The sequence below is a fragment of the Diadema setosum genome, chromosome 11 (assembly GCF_964275005.1).
Source record: "Diadema setosum chromosome 11, eeDiaSeto1, whole genome shotgun sequence".
NCBI lineage: Eukaryota > Metazoa > Echinodermata > Echinoidea > Diadematoida > Diadematidae > Diadema > Diadema setosum.
The window spans coordinates 17643761-17670622 of NC_092695.1; the positions used below are offsets into that span (position 1 = coordinate 17643761).

The 26862-nt window shown below is 38.0% G+C and overlaps 1 protein-coding gene across 1 annotated transcript in view; it reads left to right on the forward strand.

The window, feature by feature from the left end:
• The window catches only part of LOC140235324 (arf-GAP with Rho-GAP domain, ANK repeat and PH domain-containing protein 1-like), a 138962-nt gene extending 122109 nt beyond the window's left edge, over nt 1-16853 (forward strand). Inside the window, exons 42-43 of the mRNA XM_072315348.1 lie at nt 5318-5386; nt 16190-16853. Of these exons, the coding sequence (XP_072171449.1) occupies nt 5318-5386; nt 16190-16255 (135 nt within the window). The 3' untranslated portion in view covers nt 16256-16853. The remainder of the gene's footprint in view (nt 1-5317; nt 5387-16189) is intronic.
• The last annotated feature ends 10009 nt before the right edge of the window (nt 16854-26862 follow it).

Here is a 26862-nt window from a genome sequence, read left to right on the forward strand (position 1 = left end):
GCAAAGCTTCACTGATAAGCCTCCGACATTGTTGTATAACAACTGCTAAAATCAATTTCATATCATCTGTATTCTGAAAATCAAATAGTCCAAGGAAGGCTAAAAGAAACCCCCAAAAGCCCCAAACGATTATGCTGCAAATAAAAACAAACTTACGTCTGGTTCTTGAAGCAATTCTCCCTGTCGCGCATTAATTTCAAAACCTTGACTAACTGCCAGAATTGTCAAAAATGTGTGATTTCAGTAAAGTATATTTGTACCACCTTTTTTTCTTTTTTTTTTAATGCATACATACTATGCATTTACAATTGAAATATGAGATGAGAAGAAAGAACTTTATACCTTATTTGTGGCAGATTGAGCTGTCTATAAAGAAATTCAACGGTAACCAAAATTGCAGTGGTAGTGAATTTGCTGCTCCGCAGGCCTAATTATATCTGAAAAATGATTCTAAAGTTGTATCTTTATTTTTCCATGGTGATATCAGTCAGGTGCATGCATTGCAACAGATTTGAATGTAAAATACCCAAATTTCTTCTTATTGCAAACAACAGCCCGAGCATCATGCTCAGCTCATAATGACATTATCTATATTGCGACTATAAAGGAAATAGGGAAATGTAGATAATGTCAAATTTCTTGTTTTATTTTGAGATTGATGCCTCTATTCATCTATCTGTTTTGAAATATATTCATTCATATATTTGTCTATTTTGGTTTGCTCATTCGTCTGTCTATATTATCTATTGATATTTTTTTTTTAAACATTAAACATTCTTAGTAGAACTTTTGAGGGTACAAAAAACAAAACAAAACAAAACAAAACAAAAAGCAAGAACCAAATTCCTGAGATTAACCTCAAAGAAACTAAGATTTGTATCTCGATGATTTCCTCACTGGATTGGTGTTGTAACAAAGAGTAATGTTCTTATAACATGATTACACACACCATGAAATCTGAAATGACCTCATGACTGAACTGCAAAGTTAAGGGAAAGAAATCAACTCAAGCATTTGGTTTGCCAATTTCTTTTTTCTTTTACCATTTTGGTGCAGTTTGTTTTTGTCATAGTCCCACATACTTATCTGAGTGTAACTGTGTGTATACTCATGCTGAACAGCATGATCTGTATTTAGCATACACCCCCTCCCCCCCCCCCAAAAAAAAGATCAACAACAATGCATACATGTTTCTTTGTGAGGTAACACAACATGACCCTGATATTAGTGGTACGGTATGGAGAGCTTCAAAGAGAATTCAATGGTACCCACATTTTTGCAGAATTTTATGTGTTTCTGAGGTGGAAAAGCAGGATTCTTTGTATACAGGATGGAAAAGAGGATGAGGAGGATGTAGAGGGTATTTGCACAAATAACATACAGGTATTGAGATATTGTCTTCAGCTGTGTCTTAGTAATGCTTTAACAGGCAACATACTAAATTGATCATCCACAGATTTCATTACTTCTGTTGGAATGGTGACAAATGTGAAAGATGTTATTGTGTTGTCATTTGTTAATCCTTTAGATGATTAGAAAATATGACTTGTTTCTTCTTCTTGAACGAAAATATTGAGGTGGCTCTGGAGGAGTACTTGGACATTGCAGTGAGCATAATCACTTAATACAGCAATGAAATAACACATTGGTGGACAGGAGAAGAGAATATGCACACACAGACATCAATTGTCTGATGACTTGAATTGACGTCAAAGTCGCAGTGAATCAATGCTATTCATAATTGTCAAAATCTTTTTTAATACAGCAAGATTAATGTTCTGGGGGTGGTAATTCTGCTGTCTACAATATAGAGAAAAGATTTCATGTAGAATCAGGACGGGTAGTGTCGTTCATTATGTTGTGTATGTACAGTTGTAGTTGCAGACTGCAGTCACCACAGTTACACGTATATCAATATTTGCAGCGATGTACTTTGTTTCAATAGGGCATTGATTTGCTATCGTTGTAGCAGCAGCTCTTTGATTCCCAGCACTGTGTGCACACACTGCACAAATGTCACCCGCTGCAACAAAAGGATCCGAAAGTCGGGGGAGGACAATTTTCTGAAAATGACATGACTTTATTCCCTTACTCTTCCACTTTAATGTCGTATATAACATGACTCATAAAAGTACTCGGTTGCGGAGATATCGATGATTTTATTAGCGCATGTCGAGTGGTTTAGGAAACAACAGCGTTTCGAGAAAACTGCCTTCAAAGTTTTCCTTCCGATGCTATCATGATCAAGAGGAAGCAAGACAGTTTTCACCGTTTGACAATAGAAGGTACGCTCCTAGCAACCTCTGCAATGTTCATTCAAGCTTAGCGCCAGCAGTCTACACAGGACCAATCAGTAACAAGGATGCCACGCACTGACCAATTAGATCACTCCCTCGTTGCTAGGGGCGGAGTCTAGCTGTGGCGCTAAATCCAAATCTTCGGACACATTTCTGTTCCGTTGAAAGTCGGAAAATCATGGCCCAGATAAACGCTATTTTCTTGCCTTTCCTTTGATCATGTAGCTTCGAGATTTCGGCAGATGATAGAAGATACATTAGGCTACAAAATTATCTCAAAAACAGAAATCCGAACGTTTTGACCGATTTTGATGATCTGACTTCAAACTCGATTTTCTCGGCTCACCCGTCAGCGACTTTAGGATCCTTTTGTTGTAGCAGGTCACAAATGTAGGTCAAAAGACACACACATTCAGAGTGTGTGGTGTGTGCTGCATTTTACACTGGCTCTGTCTTCACTATTTCACACCAGCTTCATGACATGTCACTTGCTTTATGTTGCAATGGAAAGTTTGTTCAAGAAAGTTTCACAGTTATTCACCTGCACTGCCCACACTATGAAAGACTTCTCATGTGGGCCGACACATGTCTCTAAACAGCTTTAATTATCAAATTAATAATTGTTCTACAGATCTATGTATTTCAAGTGCCATTTTTTGTCTTGTATATTATTGGTATGTTTGCATATTTGCATGTTTGTTTGTTTGTTTGTTTGTTTTTTTGGAGGGGCGAATATCTGATGGTGGTAGATGCTTTATTTGGGCTCATTAACCAAACTTAAGGGGCATGATATATTGTATAGCATATACAGCAAGCAATTATTACCTTGATCTAACCTCTAACTGTCCAGGGTTTGGGTGCTACAAGGTGTACATGTATAACTGGTTGCTGTTGCTAACTGATAATGACCCCAGATTCCCCATTTCATTTGAGAATGTTCAGTGCATGTTCTTGTCTGGTTTTGTCTTATCTTTTACTGTGCAAGTATTAAAGCACAACTAACCATGCATAACAATCTAGTTTTCACAGAGCAGTTTCTTGTCCATCCTTTGTTATAGAGAGACATGACAGTACTTAATGTTAATTTGTCTTAAAGAGATATCTTTCAAGCATCCCCATATGTGTGATTGCTACTTTTTTGAACAAAATGTACTAGCTGAAATTCATGAGTTTTGTACAACAGCAGCAGAAAGTATCCCTGCCCTGTGCTGGTGTTCAAACTAGAAGAGTGAAAAGACTAAATTTGCTCAGATGTTGGAAAAATTACAGAATGAAAAACCCAATAACCCAGAAACAACGGAACCAGGAAAGTTTATCTTCATTGCCGATAGATTTCTGGCTTTGAAGAAGTTTTTCTTGCATCCAGTGATTGACACCTAGGCCTACATGTAATGCAGAGACTCCAACTCTCCCGTTTTCGACGGGAGATCTCCCGCCGAAAGCCCATTTTTGCAAAATCTCCCGTTCTCCCGCTTGAGATTTGATTTCTCCCGCCCTGGCTCTGTGTCTCCCGGTGGAAAGGATTTCTTACTTATTGCTATCGTATGTTGAAAAAATAAGCCTTAGATAGTACCAGAGAACATCTAGAACCCTAGGAACTTCGCGCTTCGCACACATCAACTTGGAGTCTCCCGTTTGCTAGGGGTTTCGGGCGGGAGAATCTCCAGATCAGAAGGTGCTTGGGGTTGGAGTCTCTGGTAATGTACACTACATGAGACCTCAAATTTGTTTCACTGGCAATGAAAAATCAAAAGGGATTTGTTCTAAATCGTGAATGCCAAAGTGATATGGAAGTTATAGCTGCTTCTTATGCTACATATAGCTGCTCCCTGTTTGTGAGGGCTCTTTGAGCTAACATCACATTTATCATTTGCGAGCCTCATTCTGGAATATACATAAAATGCATCCACTTTATTCGCACACAATATCCCACCCATCTTGAAATCATTTCGAAGAGCCCATATCTTCATCATAAATGCATAAGCATTACAAACTCAATTTTCACCTGCTTGTGCTAGTTTCCCACTGTCATGCCATCCGCTACGCACGCCACGATTGGCCATTAGGAGCTGATCGTGGAATTTTTGTTTTTGTCTATCACAATTTGTGCCACGCCGAGATCATGGTCTCAATATAGGAGCACACGTAATTGTGGTGATCTTATCAGATCTAATCAGAGATCTTGAGGTCAGCTGTTGCAATAAATATTGTGATTGTGGAAAAGTTTGATATGTTTAAAAAAAGTGTCTCTGATCAACACGATTGCCACGACTGACCACAAGGTCCAATAAGACATGATAAGATCACTGTGATTAGACCATGATCTTTAATCGTGGTACAAATTATGATAGACACTCGCAAAAAAAATCCGTGATCAGCCACTGATGACCAATCGTGATGTGCATAATAGATTGCACGACACTGGGAACCCATTGTTGGTGGTTCCAACCCTTCCCCTCATCTCTCTTAATTTACACATTATGCTCCTCCTTCCCTTTCATCTAGGCCATGCCTTTCTTCTCCCAGACTTTATGTAATCTACATATTGTTTTCAGTTTGAAATCCAATCTGAAGGATTAATGTTTTCCAGTATGAGTATTTGCAGGAAAATCTTCAGATACGCAAGACTTTATTTTGTTGCAGGTTTCAAAATTCTGTGCCTAAGTTCTGGAAAAAAATGTGTAAAAAAAAAAAAGAAACCCGCAGCAAAAATAAAACAATACAACTGCTCTAATTTGTAGTGGTCATGAAAAGTATTCTCCTTTTTGTTTATATTTGTTTGTGTTTTTTGATTTCTTGAAAATGCTTAATTGACACATTGCAATTTATTGATAACTACACTGTAGGGCTGCGTTGTCCGGTACAGATGTAGATTACATGTGAATTATTTCACGACCATGAACTAGTGTAAAATAACTTGTTATACAACAATATTTTCAAGACACAGTATCATGTATTAATATGAATATGTAAGATCTCCTCTCCATTACATGTGCAATGTTTGTTTTTCTGTCTCGCAGCTTAGTGAAACAGCACGTCCGGTCTTTAGCGCGGTAGAATCTGCTTCCATCAGAGAACGGACGTCAAGTGTGAGTATCTGGTCTTTGACAGCTGACTATAATGTTGTCTGCAAGTCTCTTCTATTGTATGATTCTTGTCTTTTGGTATACAAATGATGCACAGGACAGAGTGGATCTGTGAGAATTGGATGCGTGAGTTTAACTTTGGAACTGTTTAAAGTGAAAACAAAGTTCTGGTAAGGGCTTGAGAACCCGTCTGGCACCATTTCATATTTGCTTGCAATATACCTGGCTGACGCGGTTTGCCGGAATAATGAGTCGTTTTGGAGTATTTTGAGAAAAATAATAAAAGTCGGAAAACCAACTTTTATTCCAGAAGGCTCCAGACTAACTCGGTCTCAAGGAAAACTCGACCCTATTTCAGACAATTTACACGTAGTTCGTGATCGCCATATTCTACTGTATAATACCAAACGAGGCCTAACTGAACAGACAGGAAAGTACGTGCTAATCCTGTACAAAACAAATGGTGCAAGCCTATACGCACATCACCTCAGTTGCTGAGACGCGCGGTCTTTGAAGTTTTTGTTGTTGTTTATCAAGCGTCTTTGATTGTTTTTAGAGGTGCTTGATAGGCGCACACTAATATTGCATGCGCGCCAAAGAGGTTTTTGATGCGCGCGTTGTAACAACAACTCGGACCATTACTGTGAGTAGCCAGAACGCGAAGCGCTACAATGTAGTTTATACAGGCCGCTCCCATAGTACAACACTGTACAATCCAGAGTAGGGACAACCAATACAACTCATCCCGCCGTCAAAGCGAGGCCGAGTTATCCCCGAGTCCGAGTTTAGCCTGACCCCTTTCGGGTAAGTTCTGAGACTGAATTTTTTTGGTTAATATTTCGCATTTTCGTCGTTGCCCATCGAATATCTTGTTATTACAGCGTTATTCCGCACATTTCCTAGGCATACGTTCACATTTGGGAGCGAAATTTGACAACTTTTGCAGGCGTACCAGAACTTTGTTTGGGCTTTAAACCCACAAATGCACTGAGTTGGTTTTAGCCTGTTCCAAAGTTACTTACTAATGAGAGCATCCAATTCTCACGAAAAAGGCCTGTACATACGTTCACATTTGGGAGCGAAATTTGACAACTTTTGCAGGCGTACCAGAACTTTGTTTGGGCTTTAAACCCACAAATGCACTGAGTTGGTTTTAGCCTGTTCCAAAGTTACTTACTAATGAGAGCATCCAATTCTCACGAAAAAGGCCTGTACATTATTCATGTTATAAAATGGGCCCGTAAATTCATGAAATACAACTATACAATCTTTTTCCCAATCATAACGTCAGGTACACCTACAACACTGTACAAGGCTTGATGAGCCATGCATTCAGATTTTACCAGATAGAGGGCTCAGTGTGGATCAGTAAAAATCAATGCTTGCATGACAATTGACCAATCAGATTGCAGAGATTCTATTAAAGCCCATTTTTTAGTACTGTCTGAGAAAGGATCAGGTGGGAATAGACACCAACAATATTTTTTTACTTCTTATTGTCAAGCTTTACATAAAGTTTGGCACACATGCTGTAAAAATTGTTTATATATATTTGACATTTGACAGTGTTCAGGTAAGTTTTAGCCTAGGAAATCATAATGGTATCAGAATTTTAGTGAGTAGGTTTAATGAAGAATGATTATTTTGGGGTTTATTGATATGCAGTCCTGCTTGTTAGTGTTTTAAAGGTAGGGGATACCTTTTACAGACCTCCCAAAATGCAGCAAAACATTAAATATGAACCTCAGGGGACTTGTTTAGGCCACTGCTGAGAAATTTGGAAGTCAACAGTTATCTACAATTTGAATAATGCACAAAACTCAACTACTCAGTAGTTCTGTGTGTCAGCCACACTTAAGCCTTTTTGTTGCAGTCTTCTGTATTTTTTTTTATCTATAAACACAAATAATCTAAAAGTATAAGAGCTGATGTAATAACATATAGAGTGTGTGGCAAGAATGTATATAGAAATGTTTGTAAGTTTTGATGAACTTTCTTCACAAAATATACATGATGGACACACATGCAGTGCATGTGTCTGCAAAGGTAGCCTAGTAATGTACTGGAATTTGCGGTGAGCCCCGAAAAAATTTCAATTCAAAATCTAACGGTCAATAAAAATGTACTAAATGTTACCTTCCACTTTCAATACTTTATGGGAGTTTCTAAAATGATACTCTCTTCAACATACCACTGTATTTATACAACTCTTCATTTAAGGCATGCAAATGGGATTCCCTGCCTTTAATTTGTAGTATTCTGTTCAAGAAGGTTTCACTATTCAAACTTCTGTAGACAAAGTTTTTTCCTTGCTGGTTTGCAATGACTAGAAGATATTGGAATTTGATATTCTAATGAAGGATGTTAAACTTGTGACATGATGATATTCAAAGTGCATCAGTGGGATGAAAGTCTGTAGTGAGTGCTCACTAAAGCTGAAATTTGACAAGTTAGTGTTACAGCTTGAAGGAGAATATGGAGATGTACAGCATTCAGCCAGCCTTGACAGGGATGTTTGTCTGTGACTCAGTGCACCACATTCCTTTGACTCCCCTGCCATATTGCACCGGTATATGTGACGGAGTCTAGAGGAACTTTCTTTTGACACTCCTCCTGTGGTATGTGGGGAAGTGACGTTTATACCATTACAAATCCCTTCCTACTCCGTTATCCCTCCTCCCCATACCCCCTCCCTTATCATGCCTCCCCATCCCCTTCCCTTATTCTACCTTCCCTATCCCTCATTTATCCCTCCTCCTCATACCCCTTCCTTATACCTCCTCCCCATCCCCTCCCTTATCTCTCTCCTGCCCCTCCCTTATCATTCCTTCTCATACCCCATCCCTTTTCCCTCTTCCTCATACGCCTTCCTTATCCATCTTCCCCATCCATTCCCTTATCCCTCTCTTACCCCCTTCTTAATATTCCTCCTCATACCCCATCCCTTTTCCCTCTTCTTTTTACCCCTTCCTTATCCATCTTCCCCATCCCCTCCCTTATCCCTCTTTTACCCCTCTGTTACCCCCTTATCCCTCCTTCTAGTCTTCCCTTATCCATCTTTCCCATCCCCTCCCTTATCCCTCTCTTACCCCCTTCTTAATATTCCTCCTCATACCCCATCCCTTTTCCCTCTTCTTTTTACCCCTTCTTTATCCATCTTCCCCATCCCCTCCCTTATCCCTCTTTTACCCCTCTGTTACCCCCTTATCCCTCCTTCTAGTCTTCCCTTATCCATCTTTCCCATCCCCTCCCTTATCCCTCTCTTACCCCCTTCTTAATATTCCTCCTCATACCCCATCCCTTTTCCCTCTTCTTTTTACCCCTTCCTTATCCATCTTCCCCATCCCCTCCCTTATCCCTCTTTTACCCCTCTGTTACCCCCTTATCCCTCCTTCTAGTCTTCCCTTATCCATCTTTCCCATCCCCTCCCTTATCCCTCTCTTACCCCCTTCTTAATATTCCTCCTCATACCCCATCCCTTTTCCCTCTTCTTTTTACCCCTTCCTTATCCATCTTCCCCATCCCCTCCCTTATCCCTCCTTCTAGTCTTCCCTTATCCATCTTCCCCATCCCCTCCCTTATCCCTCTGTTACCCCTCTGTTATCCCTCTGTTACCCCCGTTACCCCCCCCCCCCTTATTCTTCCTCATACTCAATCCCTTATCCCTCCTCCTAGTCTTCCCTTATCCCTCTTCCTCATACCCCTCCCTTATTCCTCTCTTACCTTTCCCTTATTCTTCCTCCCCATCCCTTTCCCTCATCCCTCTTTGTCATATGCCTCCCTTATCTCTCGTCTCAACCCCTTCCTTATCTCTCCTCCTCATGCTCCTCCCTTATCCTCCTCTCCATCCTTTTCCTAATTCCTCCTCCTCTTCATGCCCCTCCCTTCTACCTCCTCCCACCATCCCTCATTCCTCCTACCCCTCCCTCATTCCTCCTCCGCATTTCCTTTCTCTTATTCCTCCTCCTTTTCATACCCTTCCCTTATTCCTCCTCCCACCCCTTCCTAATTCCTCCTCACGTCCGTCCCCCATCTCTCCCTTATTCCTCCTCCTAACCCTCCCTTATCCCCCCATCCCCCTCCCTTATCCCTCCTTCCCGTCCCCCTCACCTATCTGTCTTCCAGCATATCCTTCTCTCCTTCTCTTCCCCTATTACCCCTTCCTTCCCCTATTCCCATCCTTCTTCCCCCACCCCCTCCTGTCTGCTAGACCACTTCTTTATCCCTCTACCCTGCCCATCATATTTCTCCCCATCTCTCTTACACCACCCTCTCCCCCATCCCTCCTCCACCATCTTTGACCCTTCTTCCCTTCCTCCTTCTGTCAGCTACTGACTGTACCTCACCCCCTCAGCAATTCCTTTTCCCTTCCTTAGCCCCTAGCTTCTGTTCTTTCCCACCCTACCCTTAAAGGACAAGTTCACCTTCATAGACATGTGGGTTGAGTGAATGCAATGTTAGTAGAACACATCAGTGAAAATTTAAGGAAAATCGGACAGTCTGTTCAAAAGTTATGAATTTTTGAAGTTTCTGCTCAGTCACGGCTGGATGAAAAGACTACTATAGCTTGTGATGTCACATGTGTACAACGTTATAAAGAAAGAATAAAGAAAATTCAACATATTTCCATTTTTCTAGCATAACAAAAGAACACTCGACTTCTCTCTTTCAGAAGGCAGGGGGAATAATATTACCCTTAACATATGTCAGTAACAAGTTGAAGAAATTTGCACTTTATTCAAAAAGTAAAGTTTTGTGAAATTCTCTTTTTATTTTCCTTTTATCGTTGTACGCATGTGACATCATACACTGTAGTAGTCTTCTTATCCAGCAGTGACTGCGCAGATACTTTAAAAATTCATAACTTTTGAACGGAGTGTCCGATTTTCCTCAAACTTTCACTGATGTGTTCTACTAATATTGCTGCATTCTCTCAATCCTTATGTATATGAAGGTGGACTTGTCCTTTGATACATCCATTTTCTATGCACATCTATATGTAGAAGGCCACATTTTTCTGGGCTTAGATTCATCTTCAATGGCTTAGATTATCTCTTTTCATAGTGTACATTTGGACAGTCTCAACACGTGAGTTGGTTGGTCTCACATTTTTTTTTCTGTACTCATTGTAGACATTTTCATTATGGCCCGAATTCACAAAGGTGGTACAATTGAAACCACGATTTAAACCATTGACAAATTGTATGGAGCGCCAAGTGTCGCATGGCCTATTTCGTTACGAAATAAATATTTCGTCAATGAAATGGTCATTTCGTCGACGAAATGACTGATTTCGTAACGAAATAGGCCATGCGACACTTGGCGCTCCATACAAATTGTCAATGGTTTAAATCGTGGTTTCAATTGTACCACCTTTGTGAATTCGGGCCTATGTGGTCAGTCTCCATCCACCAGTGCTTTTGAACTAATGTGTATTGTACAACCTCACTTTGCTTAGAAAATATTGATCTGTTCATAGTCCGTCCATTCAACCTGGTAGCATTTCACTGTTATATGCAAATGGAGCACATTATTCAATTAGAAAGTAGTGATGTTTCCTCTATACTTTTCCTCCATGCAAATGAATTCCAGACAGTAAATGGGCACAACATACATTGTAGTTGTTACATCTCTCATTCCCTTCAGGTCAGGTGTAAGATAATCCTGTCCTAAAACATGCACATTGTCATATATGATTACCACCATGATAGTTATTTGTCACCCCTGTAAGTAGATGTCACTTTCATCTGGTTGCGGCCCATTGATCCGTTCAATTTGTGTGTGAGAATGAAGTTAAGGTATTAAACATAAGAGCTTGAAACAGCATAGAACTTTTTGTGAGGGCATAAAATATCACGTCATACATGAAAATCAACAGCATTAGCAACACTCGGAGTGTTTTAGTTAGCTGGATCAAAGTGAAAATTTCAGAGGGAATCATCACATAGAATGACTCAAGGTTCCTTTGATTATCTATGGACATCAGTTACTCATTGCTTAAGATACATTCCTACCCTGATAAATCAAATTTACACACTTCTTCTCTTGTGTAACATTTTTTTCTTTCTCTCTCTCTCTCTCTCTTTCATTCATTTCATTGAAAGAATATACGACAGAATATATGTACCGTACAACACAAATACCAGCCACAGTTGTGTCATGTGCACAACTGACATGATGGTCAGTTGTGCACATACATGTATATAATGGGAACTTCATGGTAATCTTGTAAAATTTGTTGCCAATTTAAGAATCGATGACATAATAGCAATCCAGATCCTTTTGAACATTCTGCAACTAAAACAAACATTAATGATCAATAAGGGGCTCACAAAGAGAAAATTTTCACTCTTCCTCATGTAAACTGACAATGAATATAACTAGATTATTATCATAAAAAGATGCATCACCAAACTACAAAAACTGTGTTTCTGGGACTGAGAGAATTAAGATGTGCTGCCATACAAGCATGAAGTTTGGCGTCAGTGACAGGTGTGCCATCGTGTCATAATTTTGACCCAAATCTCTTGTTGCTTTCAAATTCTCTCTGCCTTTACATTTGACATGCCCAGTTTAGAAGATTTCAGGTAAGGTATGAAATTATTCAGCATACTTGAATGAACATTATACTAAATTCAATTATTAAGTTGTCACATATCACCTACCATGCTTGTAAACAATCTAAGGGTAATATTGATGGAAAAATATACTATGTAATATGTTACATGTATAGATGTATGTGTAATATAGGGTAAGTGCAAGTTTTTCAGATGCTTGTGATAGTCACCTTTCTTCAATTGTAGGAAAGCAACCGTGCACCTTCACACTTATAGTCGGCACAAATTGTATCTGACCTTCACCAGTAGATACCGTGTAGCCGGTTGTCACAGGCATAAAATACAAGTTCATCATGTAGACAGAAAGTTCTGATCCCTCCCCCAGGAAATAAACTTTGACCCCAGACTTCAAAGCTTTATTTGATGTCCCACCAATTAACTAATTGTTTTGGTGCAAATTTATGACTACCAACAATGGAAGCTTCAAATTGGAATGGTGGATTTGTGATCTCCTATTTACATTTGTACTTTTAATACCAGATTTGTGTATGATACATACACTGTATGAAAACATTGTTATTTCAAGGTAGTCTGTTTGAAAACTGACAAAAAAAAAGAACCCCACAAATTGGGTAGAATATCATTCATCACAAAATTTTTAACAGTGGTTAAACTAGATATTGTGTATTCAGTAGGCAGTACTTCAGAAGAGTCAAGTGGAAGTTCTGGGTGATTGGATTGCATAAGAGGGTGTTGCATATATATAAAGACATATTTGAACCACTCTGTAAGATAGTAATGTAATTTTGATATACAAGTGTGTATATACAACAGGAGTGCTTGTAGAGCATACAAATTAAATCTTGACTGGGCCCATTGTGAAACTAGCATGCAATGCACATCTGTAGTCTGTCTCTACACTCTACTGATTGTCAATTAGAATAGAGCTGCAAGACATGCAGGGCAGTGGTTTAACAGGGGAACAGCGTATAGATTTTTTGATGACCATACTTTGTTCAATGTGATTATATGGAAAATGCTCAATTGAAGTGCGTGAAGAAAAACTTAGCTAATAATTCAAATCAGTGAAATACACACAATGCAGCAACATGACGATGTAATGATCATCCTACACCTATGTACACATTTGTATGTGCACACAAATATGCACAAACACACACACACACACACACACACACACAAACAAACACACCTTCTCTCTTTCTCTTTCTTTCTATTATCTTGTCTTTGAACAACAAAAGTGTAAACTTGCAAACATGTACGGTATATTGTTTTGGGGGCGACAAAGCCTTGTATCACAAACATGTGAAATGTTCAGGAGAGTGAAAAAACAGGGCAGCCAAAGCAAAATTAACACTACAATATATGTGATCGCCTTTCCTGTGACACACTGTGGTGGCTTCATTTTTGGGATAAGATGACTAGGATTTGGACAGAACATCATTCAACTGATTATCTGACAAATAATCCTAAAAAGTGACTTTGCCAAAGTTTGAGATACAAGGTCTTGTCACCCCACCAACGATAAGACACATTGCATTTTATATTTTGTCTCATATAGATATTCATATATCTTGGAATGTATTATGTCACTGTGAATTGGCACATTGATTATACACATGGCATCTACAGTTGTACATTCCTCTGTCATCGTGTATACACTGTTTTAGGGTAAGGGAGGATAAAACTTTTTCTTGGTATAGTTTGATGCAGTATGTCATCATGGTTCACATATTCAGTTCTAGTAAGTAATGTACCATATAGGCCTACTGTGGAAGTTTTTACAAAGAACCAGACCTATTTTTGTTCTTAAAAAGCTCTTACGAGCATTCTTTTTTTCCTAGTGTAAAGTGAATTACCCAAATTCTTGATATTTTTTTTTTCCATCAAATGTCAGTAATCTATCCCTTTTTTTCATCTTGCCAAAATACCCCTCCTTTGGAAGAAGGAAGCAGAATAGCAGGTCTATAACCTCTGTGGTCAAAAAAATGTTTTTCATTTTTTCGTCACTTTCCTTGATATGATCCACTTTAAAAAGAAAGAAAGAAACAGCAATATCATAAAGGCTTCTTTATATTTTCTGGTAGTTGAAGACAGGTGTACAAATTTCCTTTAAGATAGCTACCTTTTAGTATGTTAGTATTAACACAGCACAACTGTACTCTACTGATCCCATAGAAAGGGGGAAAACACATTGATTGAATGAAATCAGTATTTTTAGATATAAAATGGTTTAAAAAAGAAGGAATTTAAATATCTCTGTCAACTTTACTGCAATTTTTTCTCTTTTTTTCACTGTGCCAATGCATAAAGTGTCCATCCCCATCTCTCTCTCTCTCTCTCTGTCTCTTTTTCACATGTAGTTTGGCGAGATTTTGAGGGAGAACGTAAGTTCCTTCCTCTCACTGCGATTTTCGTGACCAACCAGCCAGCGCACTGCCCACCTTTTAGTGCAGGGCACAATACATTTGTAGTTCTCATGTAAAAAATGATTATTTTGCTTTGTATGCTGCTTAATTAGAATACGCACCTTTGATTTTGATTACAAAAACAAGCAACAAAATTTGGTTGTATAGTGTATTAGATGCAGCTTGCAACCCTACAGCAATGTTGTCATTGATTCTGTTTATACGTTATATATCATTTTATATATTATATATTATTTTCCTCACAAGTGAGTTGCGGACTAACATAAGAATGACCTGTGAGCCTGTTTACCCGAGTTGTGTCACTTTCACGGCTAGCACCTCGAGCAAACATTATTGCTATGCTGACATTAAATGAAAGATGCAATGTAAGGATCATACGGTTTGCAACTATATTGCATTTGTTTGTACATGTATATCTGCGTTGGTGAAAGAAAATTTGGTTTTGACCATAACATGGAGAAATATAGGGAAAGATGCAGAGAACAGAAAGTGTATCAATTTATGCAGTGAAAACTGATTCAGAAATACAATATTAGGAATGCATGCTTATAGGATGAGGTGATCAAGGCTTTGATCTCTTTAAAAAAAGGGTTGGTAAATATCTATTAAGTACCTCCAAACTATACAATAATGCTATCATTGGCATTACTCTGCATTGCTTCTAACATCATTTGCTTCGATATTTATTCCATCCATTGGAATCACATTGTTTCATGCTGCTTTCGTGGTCATTTTTACTTAGGATCAAACATTCATTAAAACATTGTGCGGCTGGGTATTTACTCTTATGGATGTATGACTGGATATACAGAATCACTCAATGTGTTGAAAGGTGAGAACCCTTGGGGTGGTACTAGTGTGGCACAGGCAAAGCAAATTTTAGTTGAAACTTCATTAAAAGAATGAACTTCTATCTTGGTTATATTTCTTCATACACTAGTAGGTGACATGCCTCCTGATATAAAGCGTCTTATCAAAAATATTTTCAGCACTTCACAAGTACAGGATAAGCAAACACACAAAACACACACAAAACAAAAAAAGCAAAACAAAAATAAACAATTTCAATGCTTGTGGAAGAAAATACTGCTTTACACAGCACCTGGCAAGAGATATTGTCTGAAAAGTGTATGTCCCAACCAAAACTCTTAATAATGCCATGAAATTTGTTATCATCACAAGCACATTCCAAAGGTTATCATATCCTTTCAACATGTTGCAAAGGTGAGCAAAAATGATTATACCAAAAGTAAGCTCTCCTCCCTGTGTTCACACCTGTTTTCAAATGTGGGAGACAATCTTGGTGAGAGAGAGAGAGAGAAAAAAAAAAATGTCTCATTCATGATTCCACATGTGAGCACTTGAGGGGAAATGCCTCCCTGTGCCACCAGAACAATTTTTGGGGTTTTCCCAGACAAGTTTGCATGAAAGAACAATGCTCTGAGCCATCAACAAAGCATGTTGCCCCTTGGAAATGTTTGTTTCATGTGCAGGCTGGTGACATAGTGATGACTTGTAAGTTACTAGAAGTCATGCTTGAACTGTCCTCCAGTTTTGTGAGGAGAGGGGTGAGAGTTTGAAAGTTTCCACTGCTAAGTGGTAGGCTCTTTCCCAGATTGTCTCCTGAACTGGGACACATGTATGAACACAGGGAATGTGTGTGGTATGCTTTGCTTTGTCTGAACATCTTATTCATTTTATTCCCCCCTCTTTCATCCATCTTCATCTTTGCACCTACTCCCCTCCTCCACCCTCATCATGGCCTCTGACCCCCAATCTCCATTGACTCTACCAAGCAGGCCCGCAGCAAGTTCCCTTTCTCGTCATTAAGGGGCCGGCAAACTCCCTCGCCAAGTGACAGATAGAGTTGTCCTGTTCCAGCCATTAACCACTCACAGGCATGGCTTATTAAACTAACATGATAGTTTTTAACCAAAGACTCTGACCTTACGTAAAATCCTGAGAGCACGCTGTTTGTGCTTTGTGAGGCAAATTAAGTAAATCATCCTTGCAAAATGTTAGTCTCGAGTGGTGCTTCAATGTATACAGCAGAATCTAGGGTAGATCAGGGAAGAATACTCTCCCAAAACGTTCTTTGTGACATCTCAGATGAAGCTTCGCATGCCATGGAAACGCCACGCCTCCATCACCGACTGAACCTCCCCCCTGTCCGACCTAGGAGAAAAATGTTGTTGCAGACTTACACAAGGAGAGACAAATGTTTGTGAAAGGTTGGGATTAACCTTGCGACAACACCTCAGATTCATCCACAGCTCCAGATGCGCCCGCTCAAAAAGTGATGGGAGTACTGCCCCATAGACTCGACAGTGACACAAACATACCTTGATCTTACAATGTGGATAATGATGCACACAATATAGCACTCAAATGGATTGTCGGCCTTCCATCTTGAACTTCCTAAACTTTTTTTTTTCGGATAAGATGTGTGAGAGTTTTATCAATATACATGTACATATGTATTACATGGTGTTTTATAGTCACTTGAAAAGAATTTTGTCGCATGCATGCATGTGCCTCCAGAATGCGAGGGAACATGTCAGTGCATGAAGTAAAATTGCAATAAAGAGATAAGCTCATATACATGTCATTCCAGGAAAGCACTAGGATTTAAACACTCATATAGGCATACAGCTGTAATTGGATATGTATTAAAGCATGTCCATTATCAATTTGTGTGTGGAGGGCCATACTTCACTGTTGTTGCAGTTGCAAATACAAAGTAGTAACCTGACGAAGATAAGTCATTGAAGTAGGCACTTATCGAAATGTGACATAACTAATATGTCATGAAACTGGATGATGGAGTAGAGTAGGAAGCAGTGTTGAGAAAGAAGAGCGGTGTGCTCTGGTACAAAGCTTTACAAAGACTGAATGTAACCATGGCAACCTGCATAGCATCATTGTTTGATATTGACAACCTACATGTATGTAAGTGTGCAGTTACAAGGACTGAGCTATTTACCTGGACGATAGTGTGACTGTTTGTTGGTTGGCTGTTGATAAAACGCGAGGGGCATGATGCCACTGCGAAATTGTACACAGTTTTTGCAAAGGAGTTGTGATGTTCGTGCCGGCTAGACCTCCATCAGCAAAGTCATGAATATCCGTTGGAACTACAATGTACAATGTACATGTACGGAATTCATGGCATGTGTTTTTTTGCCAGAAGTGGAACCAATGACTTTCGGAAGCACCTTAATTACTCGGCGTACCTGGTAATGACGTGAAATAGGGCTGTGGATTACAACATCAATAGCAAAGTTCAGTGCGCCAGCAACTCAGTTTACATTTTCACGTGCTTGTAGATGGAGATTGCTACTGTATCAGTGACAGTGACCTTGGAACCAAGCAGTGAACAAACGATATCTCGTCCGAAATAACTACCAAAATGGTAATGTCAAAATGTGGTTCCAGGAAGGCAACCCCATGTATCTGTTACAAAGTCAGTAGTATACTGTACTTGTGATATGGATATTGTGTTAGAAATTATTATCTTGTATCTTGACACCCTTCCGTAAGAATGTTACCAGAAGACATGTGCTGCTCTGGATATACTGTATGCAGAATGTAAATACTATCTTGTAATATATTTTGCACAAATGACATATTTTTGCTTATTGCCTGTGACAATGTACAGTGTACATAAGAAATGATGATAATTATATTTTATACTGTTAGTGGTTTTTTTTTGTTGTTAACTCTGACAATGGACCAAGTGGAAAATTGAATGTTTAATATTTGTCATCAAGCAGATATATTGCTTTATGTATGTTTTTTCCTAAACACATATGTCCTGAGTATTGGCAGATAGTTTGAGTGTGTTAAATATTGAGAGAGCTAGTTATAAGAATGTTAATCTACCAAGAGATATAAAAGGTGTATGTTATTGCACTACATTTGTATCACATGGCAGTAGATAAGTATTATAAAATGGTGATATGGGTTCTAATCAAATAATCAAATGATTGGCTAAGAACTATCATGTACCCAGTCTTCTCTTCTGCTTGAAATCCTAAATTGCCTGCATTTCCTGTGTGTTATAAATGTATTGCAATTGTTTATGGGTAAGCACTTCAGTTAGCACAGCTGGCGCCAGCCTGGGAATCTTGGAAATCAGGGGGGAAAAAAAATGGCTGCTGCGGAATTCCATTTATGTCACCATTTTACAAATGATGCACATTACTTGGTCAGGCATTAGTAAGATTATCATTTCTTCATAACTTTGAACAGTCAAAAGTTCTATTAGTATGGGTCATTCTTACTATAAACACCCTGTGTAATGCGTTTTATTTGTATATTATCGAGTATAGTTGCCAGTTAATTTGAACTTTTCTCTGATACTTGCTTGAGAAATGTTATGGAAAATCAGTGTAAAGAGCCCTTCACGGATTTTGACGTATTCTGGCACTTTTTTTTTTCTTCAGCTCCTCTCTCTAAATTTTAGGGTGTTTGTATGTGTGTGTATGTGTGTGTGTGTGTGTGTGTGTGTGTGTGTACATGTTGTTCTGGATGAGATAATGCAATAAGGATATTCGTAATTTTTCTTTATCTTACTTTGATTTTCTGTGAGGATAGATCACCATGGTGGATTGACGATTAAGACATGGTTTTTGTTTTTTAATCTAATCTTTGTTGATTTGGCAAATTGATTTGAGTGAGAACATTAGGCAGGTACCCTTGGAGTATCACATGGTCCCAATGATATGCCCAATTTCAGATCATATAATCTGTTTTTAAAGAATACACATACATTTAGGTGTATATCCATTCAGTTAGAATGCAGGGAAAAAGGTCTCAATCTGAAGTGTGGAATGACATAATTTTTTTTTTCTTTAACTCAATTTGTTAAAGATCACCTACAAAATTATTTTACCTTCATACTTTTGATGTTCTGTTGTATTTTGTTGAGCATTTCGTGTTAGAATCATACATGAATGACCAGTATTTCAAGCACTTTTACATTTCACAGACTAATTCATGCATGGTTACAGCTTCAACAAGACATTCTACTTGTAATGGCATGACACCATATATCAAGCCCCATTCAGTACCATCTTATATCAGATGCAGTATATATATAGCATCTAACACATTGGATTTCTCCACAGACTTGTAAGAAGTAACAAGATAGGTTATGAACAATGAACGATATGAATGAATTAATGTAATGAATTACTTCATGGACAAATAAGCAAGTAAGTTATTCATATGTTAAATACCTTATTTACATATGTTTTTGTATAGCTTTGTATGGCCAAATATCAGTGTGATGCTTTCTTCTAATTGCTGGTGGTTAAGTTTATGGAGATGCCATACTGTACTCTTTTAGTCAAAGCTTGTACATGTAGATAGAGAGATATTATTTGTGTATTATAACCAGATCTTCTTCTTTCAATTCATTTTCTTTTTCTGATGTTTACCAAGACTTGCACCCTTCAGGGGATGCATGTGTGAACACACGCTAGAGAACTGAAATCGGAATATGACTTGCCAGGATCGATACAACTGAATTCAAAGATTTCACAACAAATTTGTTTTGATGATATCATTAGTTTTTAGGTAGTGCAAGTTATCTAAAGTAGATTCCCATCCCCAACCTCTATCCCAACTTCAACCACAACCACTGTCTTTCTGATGTGTAAGAAGAGGGAGAGGTAACCTTCACAGGGGAAACTGTCAGTTTAAATGTATTGTTCTACAATCAGTGTGTACAGAGCCGCCGCTCTTGCGATGAGCCAAACAAATAGAGTCAGTGATTGTGAGCATTTTGTTAATAAAGGGATGGTACAGTATTGGTGGAGCTGAGGATTTGGCTTTTAACTTTTTGCAAGATACCAAAAAACCACATATGAAATGGTACAGAGCATGCCATTCTAAGAGGAATTCAAAACTTATTTGATGAAAATCGGTTTGGGAATGGCTGAGACATTCAAAAACAAAGTAAAACAAAGCAATCATAATGAAATGTGGGTCCCACACTTTATCAGTATTGCTCTGTTTTGGGTATCTCAGCCATTTCATAACCAATTTTCATCAAATAAACATTGAATTCCTCTTCGAATTACATGCTCTTTCATATTTCATAGAAGGTTTCTCATTATCTCCCCCCAAAATGTTAAAAACCTGAACTTTAATAGGTCTCAACCAAAACTATATGAGCCCTTCAAAGTAGCACTTATTGTGGGTTACAGTTGTTATGGTTACCACAGTAAAAGCTCTAAATCCCCACAACTGATTGGGTTTTTGCTGCAGTGTCATGGTAACAATTATTGGAGGTTGCAGTTATTATATTTATAAATTGGGACAAATGCAGTGTACATTATATACATATATTTAAGCTGTGAATGGTTAAAGTGTCTCACCTAAACTTGTTGAGATCTGCATCCAAGCTTGAAATACTGAAGCTCATCAAGGGTGAAATATATTTTGTTTTTTTAATTATTCTGTCAAATGCGTAATTTATGAAGAGAAAACAGTTTGATGTACAATGTACATGTGTTTGTTGTGTACAGATATCCTACAGTGCACAAATGATCATTTTGCTTTCTATACGGACACATGCTGTGACATACACTAAGCACCTTTGTGAATTATTCAATTGTACAGTGGACTTCTTTATACTGCAGGACTGGAAACAAATCATGTAGAAAAAGTAAAATGGATGTATGAAGCAAATGGGATTGACAGTTAACACGGAAGTAAATGCAAAAATGTGAATTACAGACAAGTGTTTAGGCTTTTGATGTAGTGTAAGCATTATCATGGAAATAATTGAAAAAGGTAACAATTTAAGAAAGCTAGACATATTGAGCCACCCTCCCATGTTAAATTTTCTTTGTCTTGGCTGTATCTTTTCCTTTATATTTCTCTTTGTATTAATTGCCAGTGTAAAATCAGTGTGAGAATGCATCGCATCTGTATATTGGTTGAGTACAAGAAGTATTTGTCACAAAGGCTCGATGTAAGCTAAATGTTTGTAAAGCAAAGATATGTATTTGAGTTTACTAGTATGAAAACGCTTACTGACAAAACAACAGTGCATGCTGTGGTGAAAAGTAAGCAGTGTCGCATGCTAACATTTGTTTTGTTTTGTTTTCTGTACAACATGTACCAGCACATATTATCAGTACTTTTGAAGAATGTGTTGATGAGATGACATAATAACAGTACTGGGAATGGACACTGAAGGTGTCACAAACTACACTTAACGCTTTACATATATACATAACTTTGTGGTGTAGTTAGATGTATGTACTGGTTTCATACATACCGGTATTGTAGAATAGGGTGTGCCCAACCTCGTGGGAAGGGAAAAGGAGCACTTTCATGCAAGATCAGTATTTCTGTTCTGTATTCTTTATGTCACACTTGACACCTGTCATAACAGGTTCTTGATTACACAATACAATACAGTGTATATCAAGTCATGTCAAGTTTTGTGAAACGTCATAATATAGAGTATGTGTGACTCATGTTGGCAGGTGGCTGTATTGCATTATGGAAAGATCATTCAAGTTCCACCAAAATTAAACTGTATTGTGCATAATACAGATAAGTGGAGGATGGGTGCACCCCCCCTTCAGTCTATATAAGTCTGAGAAAGGGTTCAGCATGAACTCAGCCTGAGCCCCAGAAATTGCATATGACTATCAGAGATGTCAACTTTTACTTTTTCAGTATTTTGTACTGTTTTTTTTTTGCCAAAAATACTGCAGGTTTAAAGAAAAAAAAAACACCTTTTTTTACCCAAATTATGTAACTACACACATCTGTTGCAGAAAAGGTAAAAAATACTGTTAAAAAACTACAACAACAACAACTTTCAGCTGTCAGAATACAACAATGTTTATAACAAGTTTGGTATCCCTGAACTATGCTGCTTGAATGCAAGCTCCTGTAACTACTGGTACTTGTGGTTTGACGTAATGTAAGCTTGAATGATAAGTTGTATTGCCCTTCTAGCAAATTGTGGTGAAAACTTAAGTACACCAAACAAAAACGAAAACAATAGAAATAGCTGTTCCCACAAAATTGGCTGATTAGTGTGAAACTGTTGAAAATCACATGTGGTATTGATGTCATCACTGCAAGTGGATTACAGTCTCGACTATTTGCTTTGTATAATTAAGTATTTCATGCGTAATGATTTTGTATATTGTTTTGCACCAGTGTTGATGTAAAGTATTGCCAAGCTTGAAAGTTGTATACCAATGTTCATGCCATAATGAACGTAAACACCAAATAAATTAACTAAAACACAAAATTACACTTCTATAGTCATGGAGTGGAGATATGTATATATCCACAAACTGTAGAGTATAAAATTCTGATAACCAGGTTATCAATTTCATGGACGTGTGAGAAGAGAGGTGTGGTTTGTCTGAGGCAAAGTTTGACAGATACCAGCAGTGAAGACAGTGTCTGGGAGAAGCTGTCTTGTTTCAATAATCTTGTCCAGAGGTCGATGGGACTAAACCTCGTCTTAACATCAGCTGCATGAATACAAGTGCTTTTCATTTGCCGCCATGCATACGCTAAGTTTACAATTACCACTGCTGACAGCTTCAGCATATGGCACAGCCTTTGTATCTTCTTCTTCATTCACCCAGTCCAGTGTTCGAGTACCTAGGTGGTAGCAACCACTGTAGACCATCTACATGTATGTACCAACCTTGATGTCAAGGTTGCCAAGTCCCGAACTGGGAAATTATTGCTCCTAGTGTCACAAAACATGACAATTCCAAAGATAGTGTACCCTAGTAGTTATTATCATTTTACTCAATTTCTTGTCAAATATAATCTCTGCACTATACAGTGTACAGCTGTACCTTTCATGTAGCTAAAGGACTTTTGAAAGAGTCGGGCTTGTGACAACACCATGACTAAAGCAATGTTTACAAGACCGTGTAAAGTGCATAACAATCAGATACACTTTGTCAAGTACCTTCTGTCATTTTTCCCCCTTAGTTTGTTTCCTTATTGTTGTTATTCAAAATATAGAATTATAGCATGTACATACCTAGTTATTCTGAACAACTCAGAATTTCCTCAGTGTTTTATGTGCACTGTTGATGTGCAAAGCAGTTTGTGATTGTAGAATGGAGCACGGTCTTCAACATGACATCTGCACACTACTTGAAAGTTTTTTGACATGTGGAGATTGAATTTTTATGACTGGCAGGATGGTGTATTTTTCAGTAACTGTGGAGAGATGCTAAGGAGGAGAATTGGATTAAAAACATGATTTTTATTCATAATGACGATGCAGATGATGTACATGTAATTAATATTGTGTCTGGTGTACAGTTGTTGATTTCTGTGAATGTGGCGTACGATTATGAAAGGGCATCGAGTGACTGATAACATGGCAGAAGTTTGACAACATTCATCCATCTTCAAAATCTGCCGGGAATGCAGCGCGAGTCGAATTGTGTTTAGCTTACGAGTGATTGTGATGAAACAAGAAAACTGCTTTGTAGGTTTGAGGCAAGCCTGGTGCGACAATCTTGAGTCCTGAAGGGCCCTGTTTCATAAAGCTGTTCATAAAGTTACACATGACTTTACAAACGACTGGAATATGATGTGCCAATATGTGTGCCCATTTTTTTTCTTGTGTTTTCACAAAGTATGACTGTATGTCAATATTCTCATCTACATTGGGGCAAAAATACACTTTCAAACTAAATATGTGTGCTAACATGTAAAAATAATCATTATCATCTGCAAATTTCAACTTTAGCTATTGAAATTAACAATGATTAGGAAACCAAATTAGCTTGCCACATTGAAGTCGTTTGTATGAAGTCATGTGTAACTTTAGGAAGAGCTTTATGAAACAGGACCAAACCTCTCTTGACATGTTAAGGAGCAGTGAAGGTTTGCCATCCTTCACTTTCCTCTGAAATCACCATCTTTAGAGAAGGTTGTGAGGGAGAAATAAGATATGCCTTGTACAACATGAAATGTCTTCAAATCACTATGTCGTCACTTTGTTTTTTATCTCTCCCCTCTCTCTCTACTTCCCTCTCTCTGTATTTAAAGTGCTGTTCTGAGCCAATTGTAACTGTGCATCACAAAACCAACAAAAAGTTGCATGCTTGGTTTTACCCGAGGACTCAAAATCGGTGAAACAGGTCAACCTACATATAGTCAATCTTGAATTTTTCATATTTTCTTAAAGAGCAATTCTTTGTCTTACGTTATTCTAAAGTTTGGGATCATAATATGAATGGGACATTGTGTTTCTAGCAGTTTTTCTAGAACTTTTTTTTTTTCAGAATACAGTGTAGTGAGATTACGTGTCTAAGAGGCCCCATTTACACTTTCAACTCTTATAACTTTTGAAAGGATGATGCTACTGCTTTGAAAGTTTTTCATTAGTCATGGAAAGAATGCCTTTATTGTGCATACTTGATTTCAGCTTAATCTGATAAATCCTTCATTGTTGTTGCATAGGAGATTTGCATCCTTTTTTTTTTTGTCCCATTCACTGCACAGAGCACAGCTTGGCAAGATTTAGCACTTGAATAGACCCTACGCTTCCGAGTCTCTTTCCATGGTACACACTTGTGTGCTTTCTTGCCAATATTTAGATACAATGTAGGTTTGTAGGGGAGTCCATTTGAATTGAGAAATGCATCATTTTAAAGCAGGAAGTCTCCTCTTTCAGAATTTTGCCCATAACTAAAAATCCATGTCTGGCAACTTTTTGTTTTGTGGTGCAGACTCACAATTTACATCCAAAGAAAACAAGCAAATACTGTATGAGCTGAAATTTTCACGAATTTCGCGAATCGCCTTTGAACCGTGAAAATAACAACACGCGATAATGACAACGCGTGAAAACAACGCAGGGAAATCAAAATCAAGCCATACCATGTGCTGCAGGATCGCGCCAAAATTGTAGTGCCGTACAGTACACCACCAGTACTCGTAGCTAGCTGGTACGTAGGTCTAGCACACAGCTATCATGAGCTGAGCAATATGGCCATGACGTAGCTAGCATTAATAAGTACAGTACTTCGAATGCGGAACACATTCGTACACACTGTGGAATCAGGGAAGTATTGTCACTTACTCGTTCAAATTCATGACCCTCGCAACCGCGAAATTAACAACATGCGAAAGTGTCCTCCAAGTAGCAATTCGCGAAAATTTCAGCTAGTACAGTACATTGTATATCAGATGTTCCTACATGTCTCACAACCTTCACTATGATACACATAGTTTATACCTCGGGGTCATGTGTGTACACCATGTGAGATCTGTAATGATGCACAACAACAGCTGTTTTGCAATGTACACTGTACAGTTTTAATCATTTCTCATATTTTTCTTCTTTACAATGCTCATTTACACACAAGATTATGTTACAGATGAAATTGAAGCAATATTGTTCCAACATACTCTTACAGTATAAAAGGCAAATTATTGCAATAAGAAAAATCACATAAGACATCCATCACACAGAGCCTGACAGAAAAGATTTACTCCATGACAATCTCCACTTAGTGGAGCAGATGACAGCTATTGCATTTGCTCTCGTATTTGTTTTCAAGTTTCTTTTTGTATTGTTCTGAAATATATGAAAAAAAAAATTGTTCACAAAATATTAAGAAATGTTCTTTTTTTGTTCAGATTTGGAGTAAGCTTTACGACAGGGTACTAAGTGCAGTAACTGGTGAATATTCTTGTACACTGAATTTTGTCCAAAAAACAAAAAAACAAAAACAAAAACATAACTTTAATGGGTAAAAGTGCTAATTACCCTTATACTGAATTGACCAACAATTTAAAATACATCTTTCACACAACAGAAAATCTATATTGTTCTTCATTGTGTACTGTCAAAAGCAGCATTTAGTATCTTCTTAAAGAGTCACATGTGGCTTCAATCAACAACAACAACGAAAATTAAGCTATGTCAATGTACAATGCAATGTTTGGTTTTGATTTGTATCGCTCAATCTTAACACAACAAGAACACATGCTTTTCATACTGTTGTAATTCAAAGAACTTTTGGAGAAACTTGAAAGACTTCAAACTGAAGTACATGTACGTTAAATGACGAGCAATTAAAATGCTGATAAAGGTGGACTCTTTAATGTCAAAATTGCTGTAACTATTTCTTTCTCGCTAATGGATTCTTATCATCAATGATGCACTTTAAAATACTACTAGTACATTGTACTCCACAGGATGTCATGTACATGTATACATGAAGACAGTTATCATGGCAGCCATAATATGACATCTCTCTTTGAATTTTCAGAAAGTTGAGAACTTTGATGTTTCCTCAGTTATACACAGGACACATATCAAATACTGTATCTCTGACACAAGAAAAGACAAAAAGAGAAAAAAAAAAACCAGCTGGCATTTTAAAAGACTGAGGTTACCATACCTCTTAGTGACCCAGCTGACCAAGTGAAAATGCAGCTGACATACTTC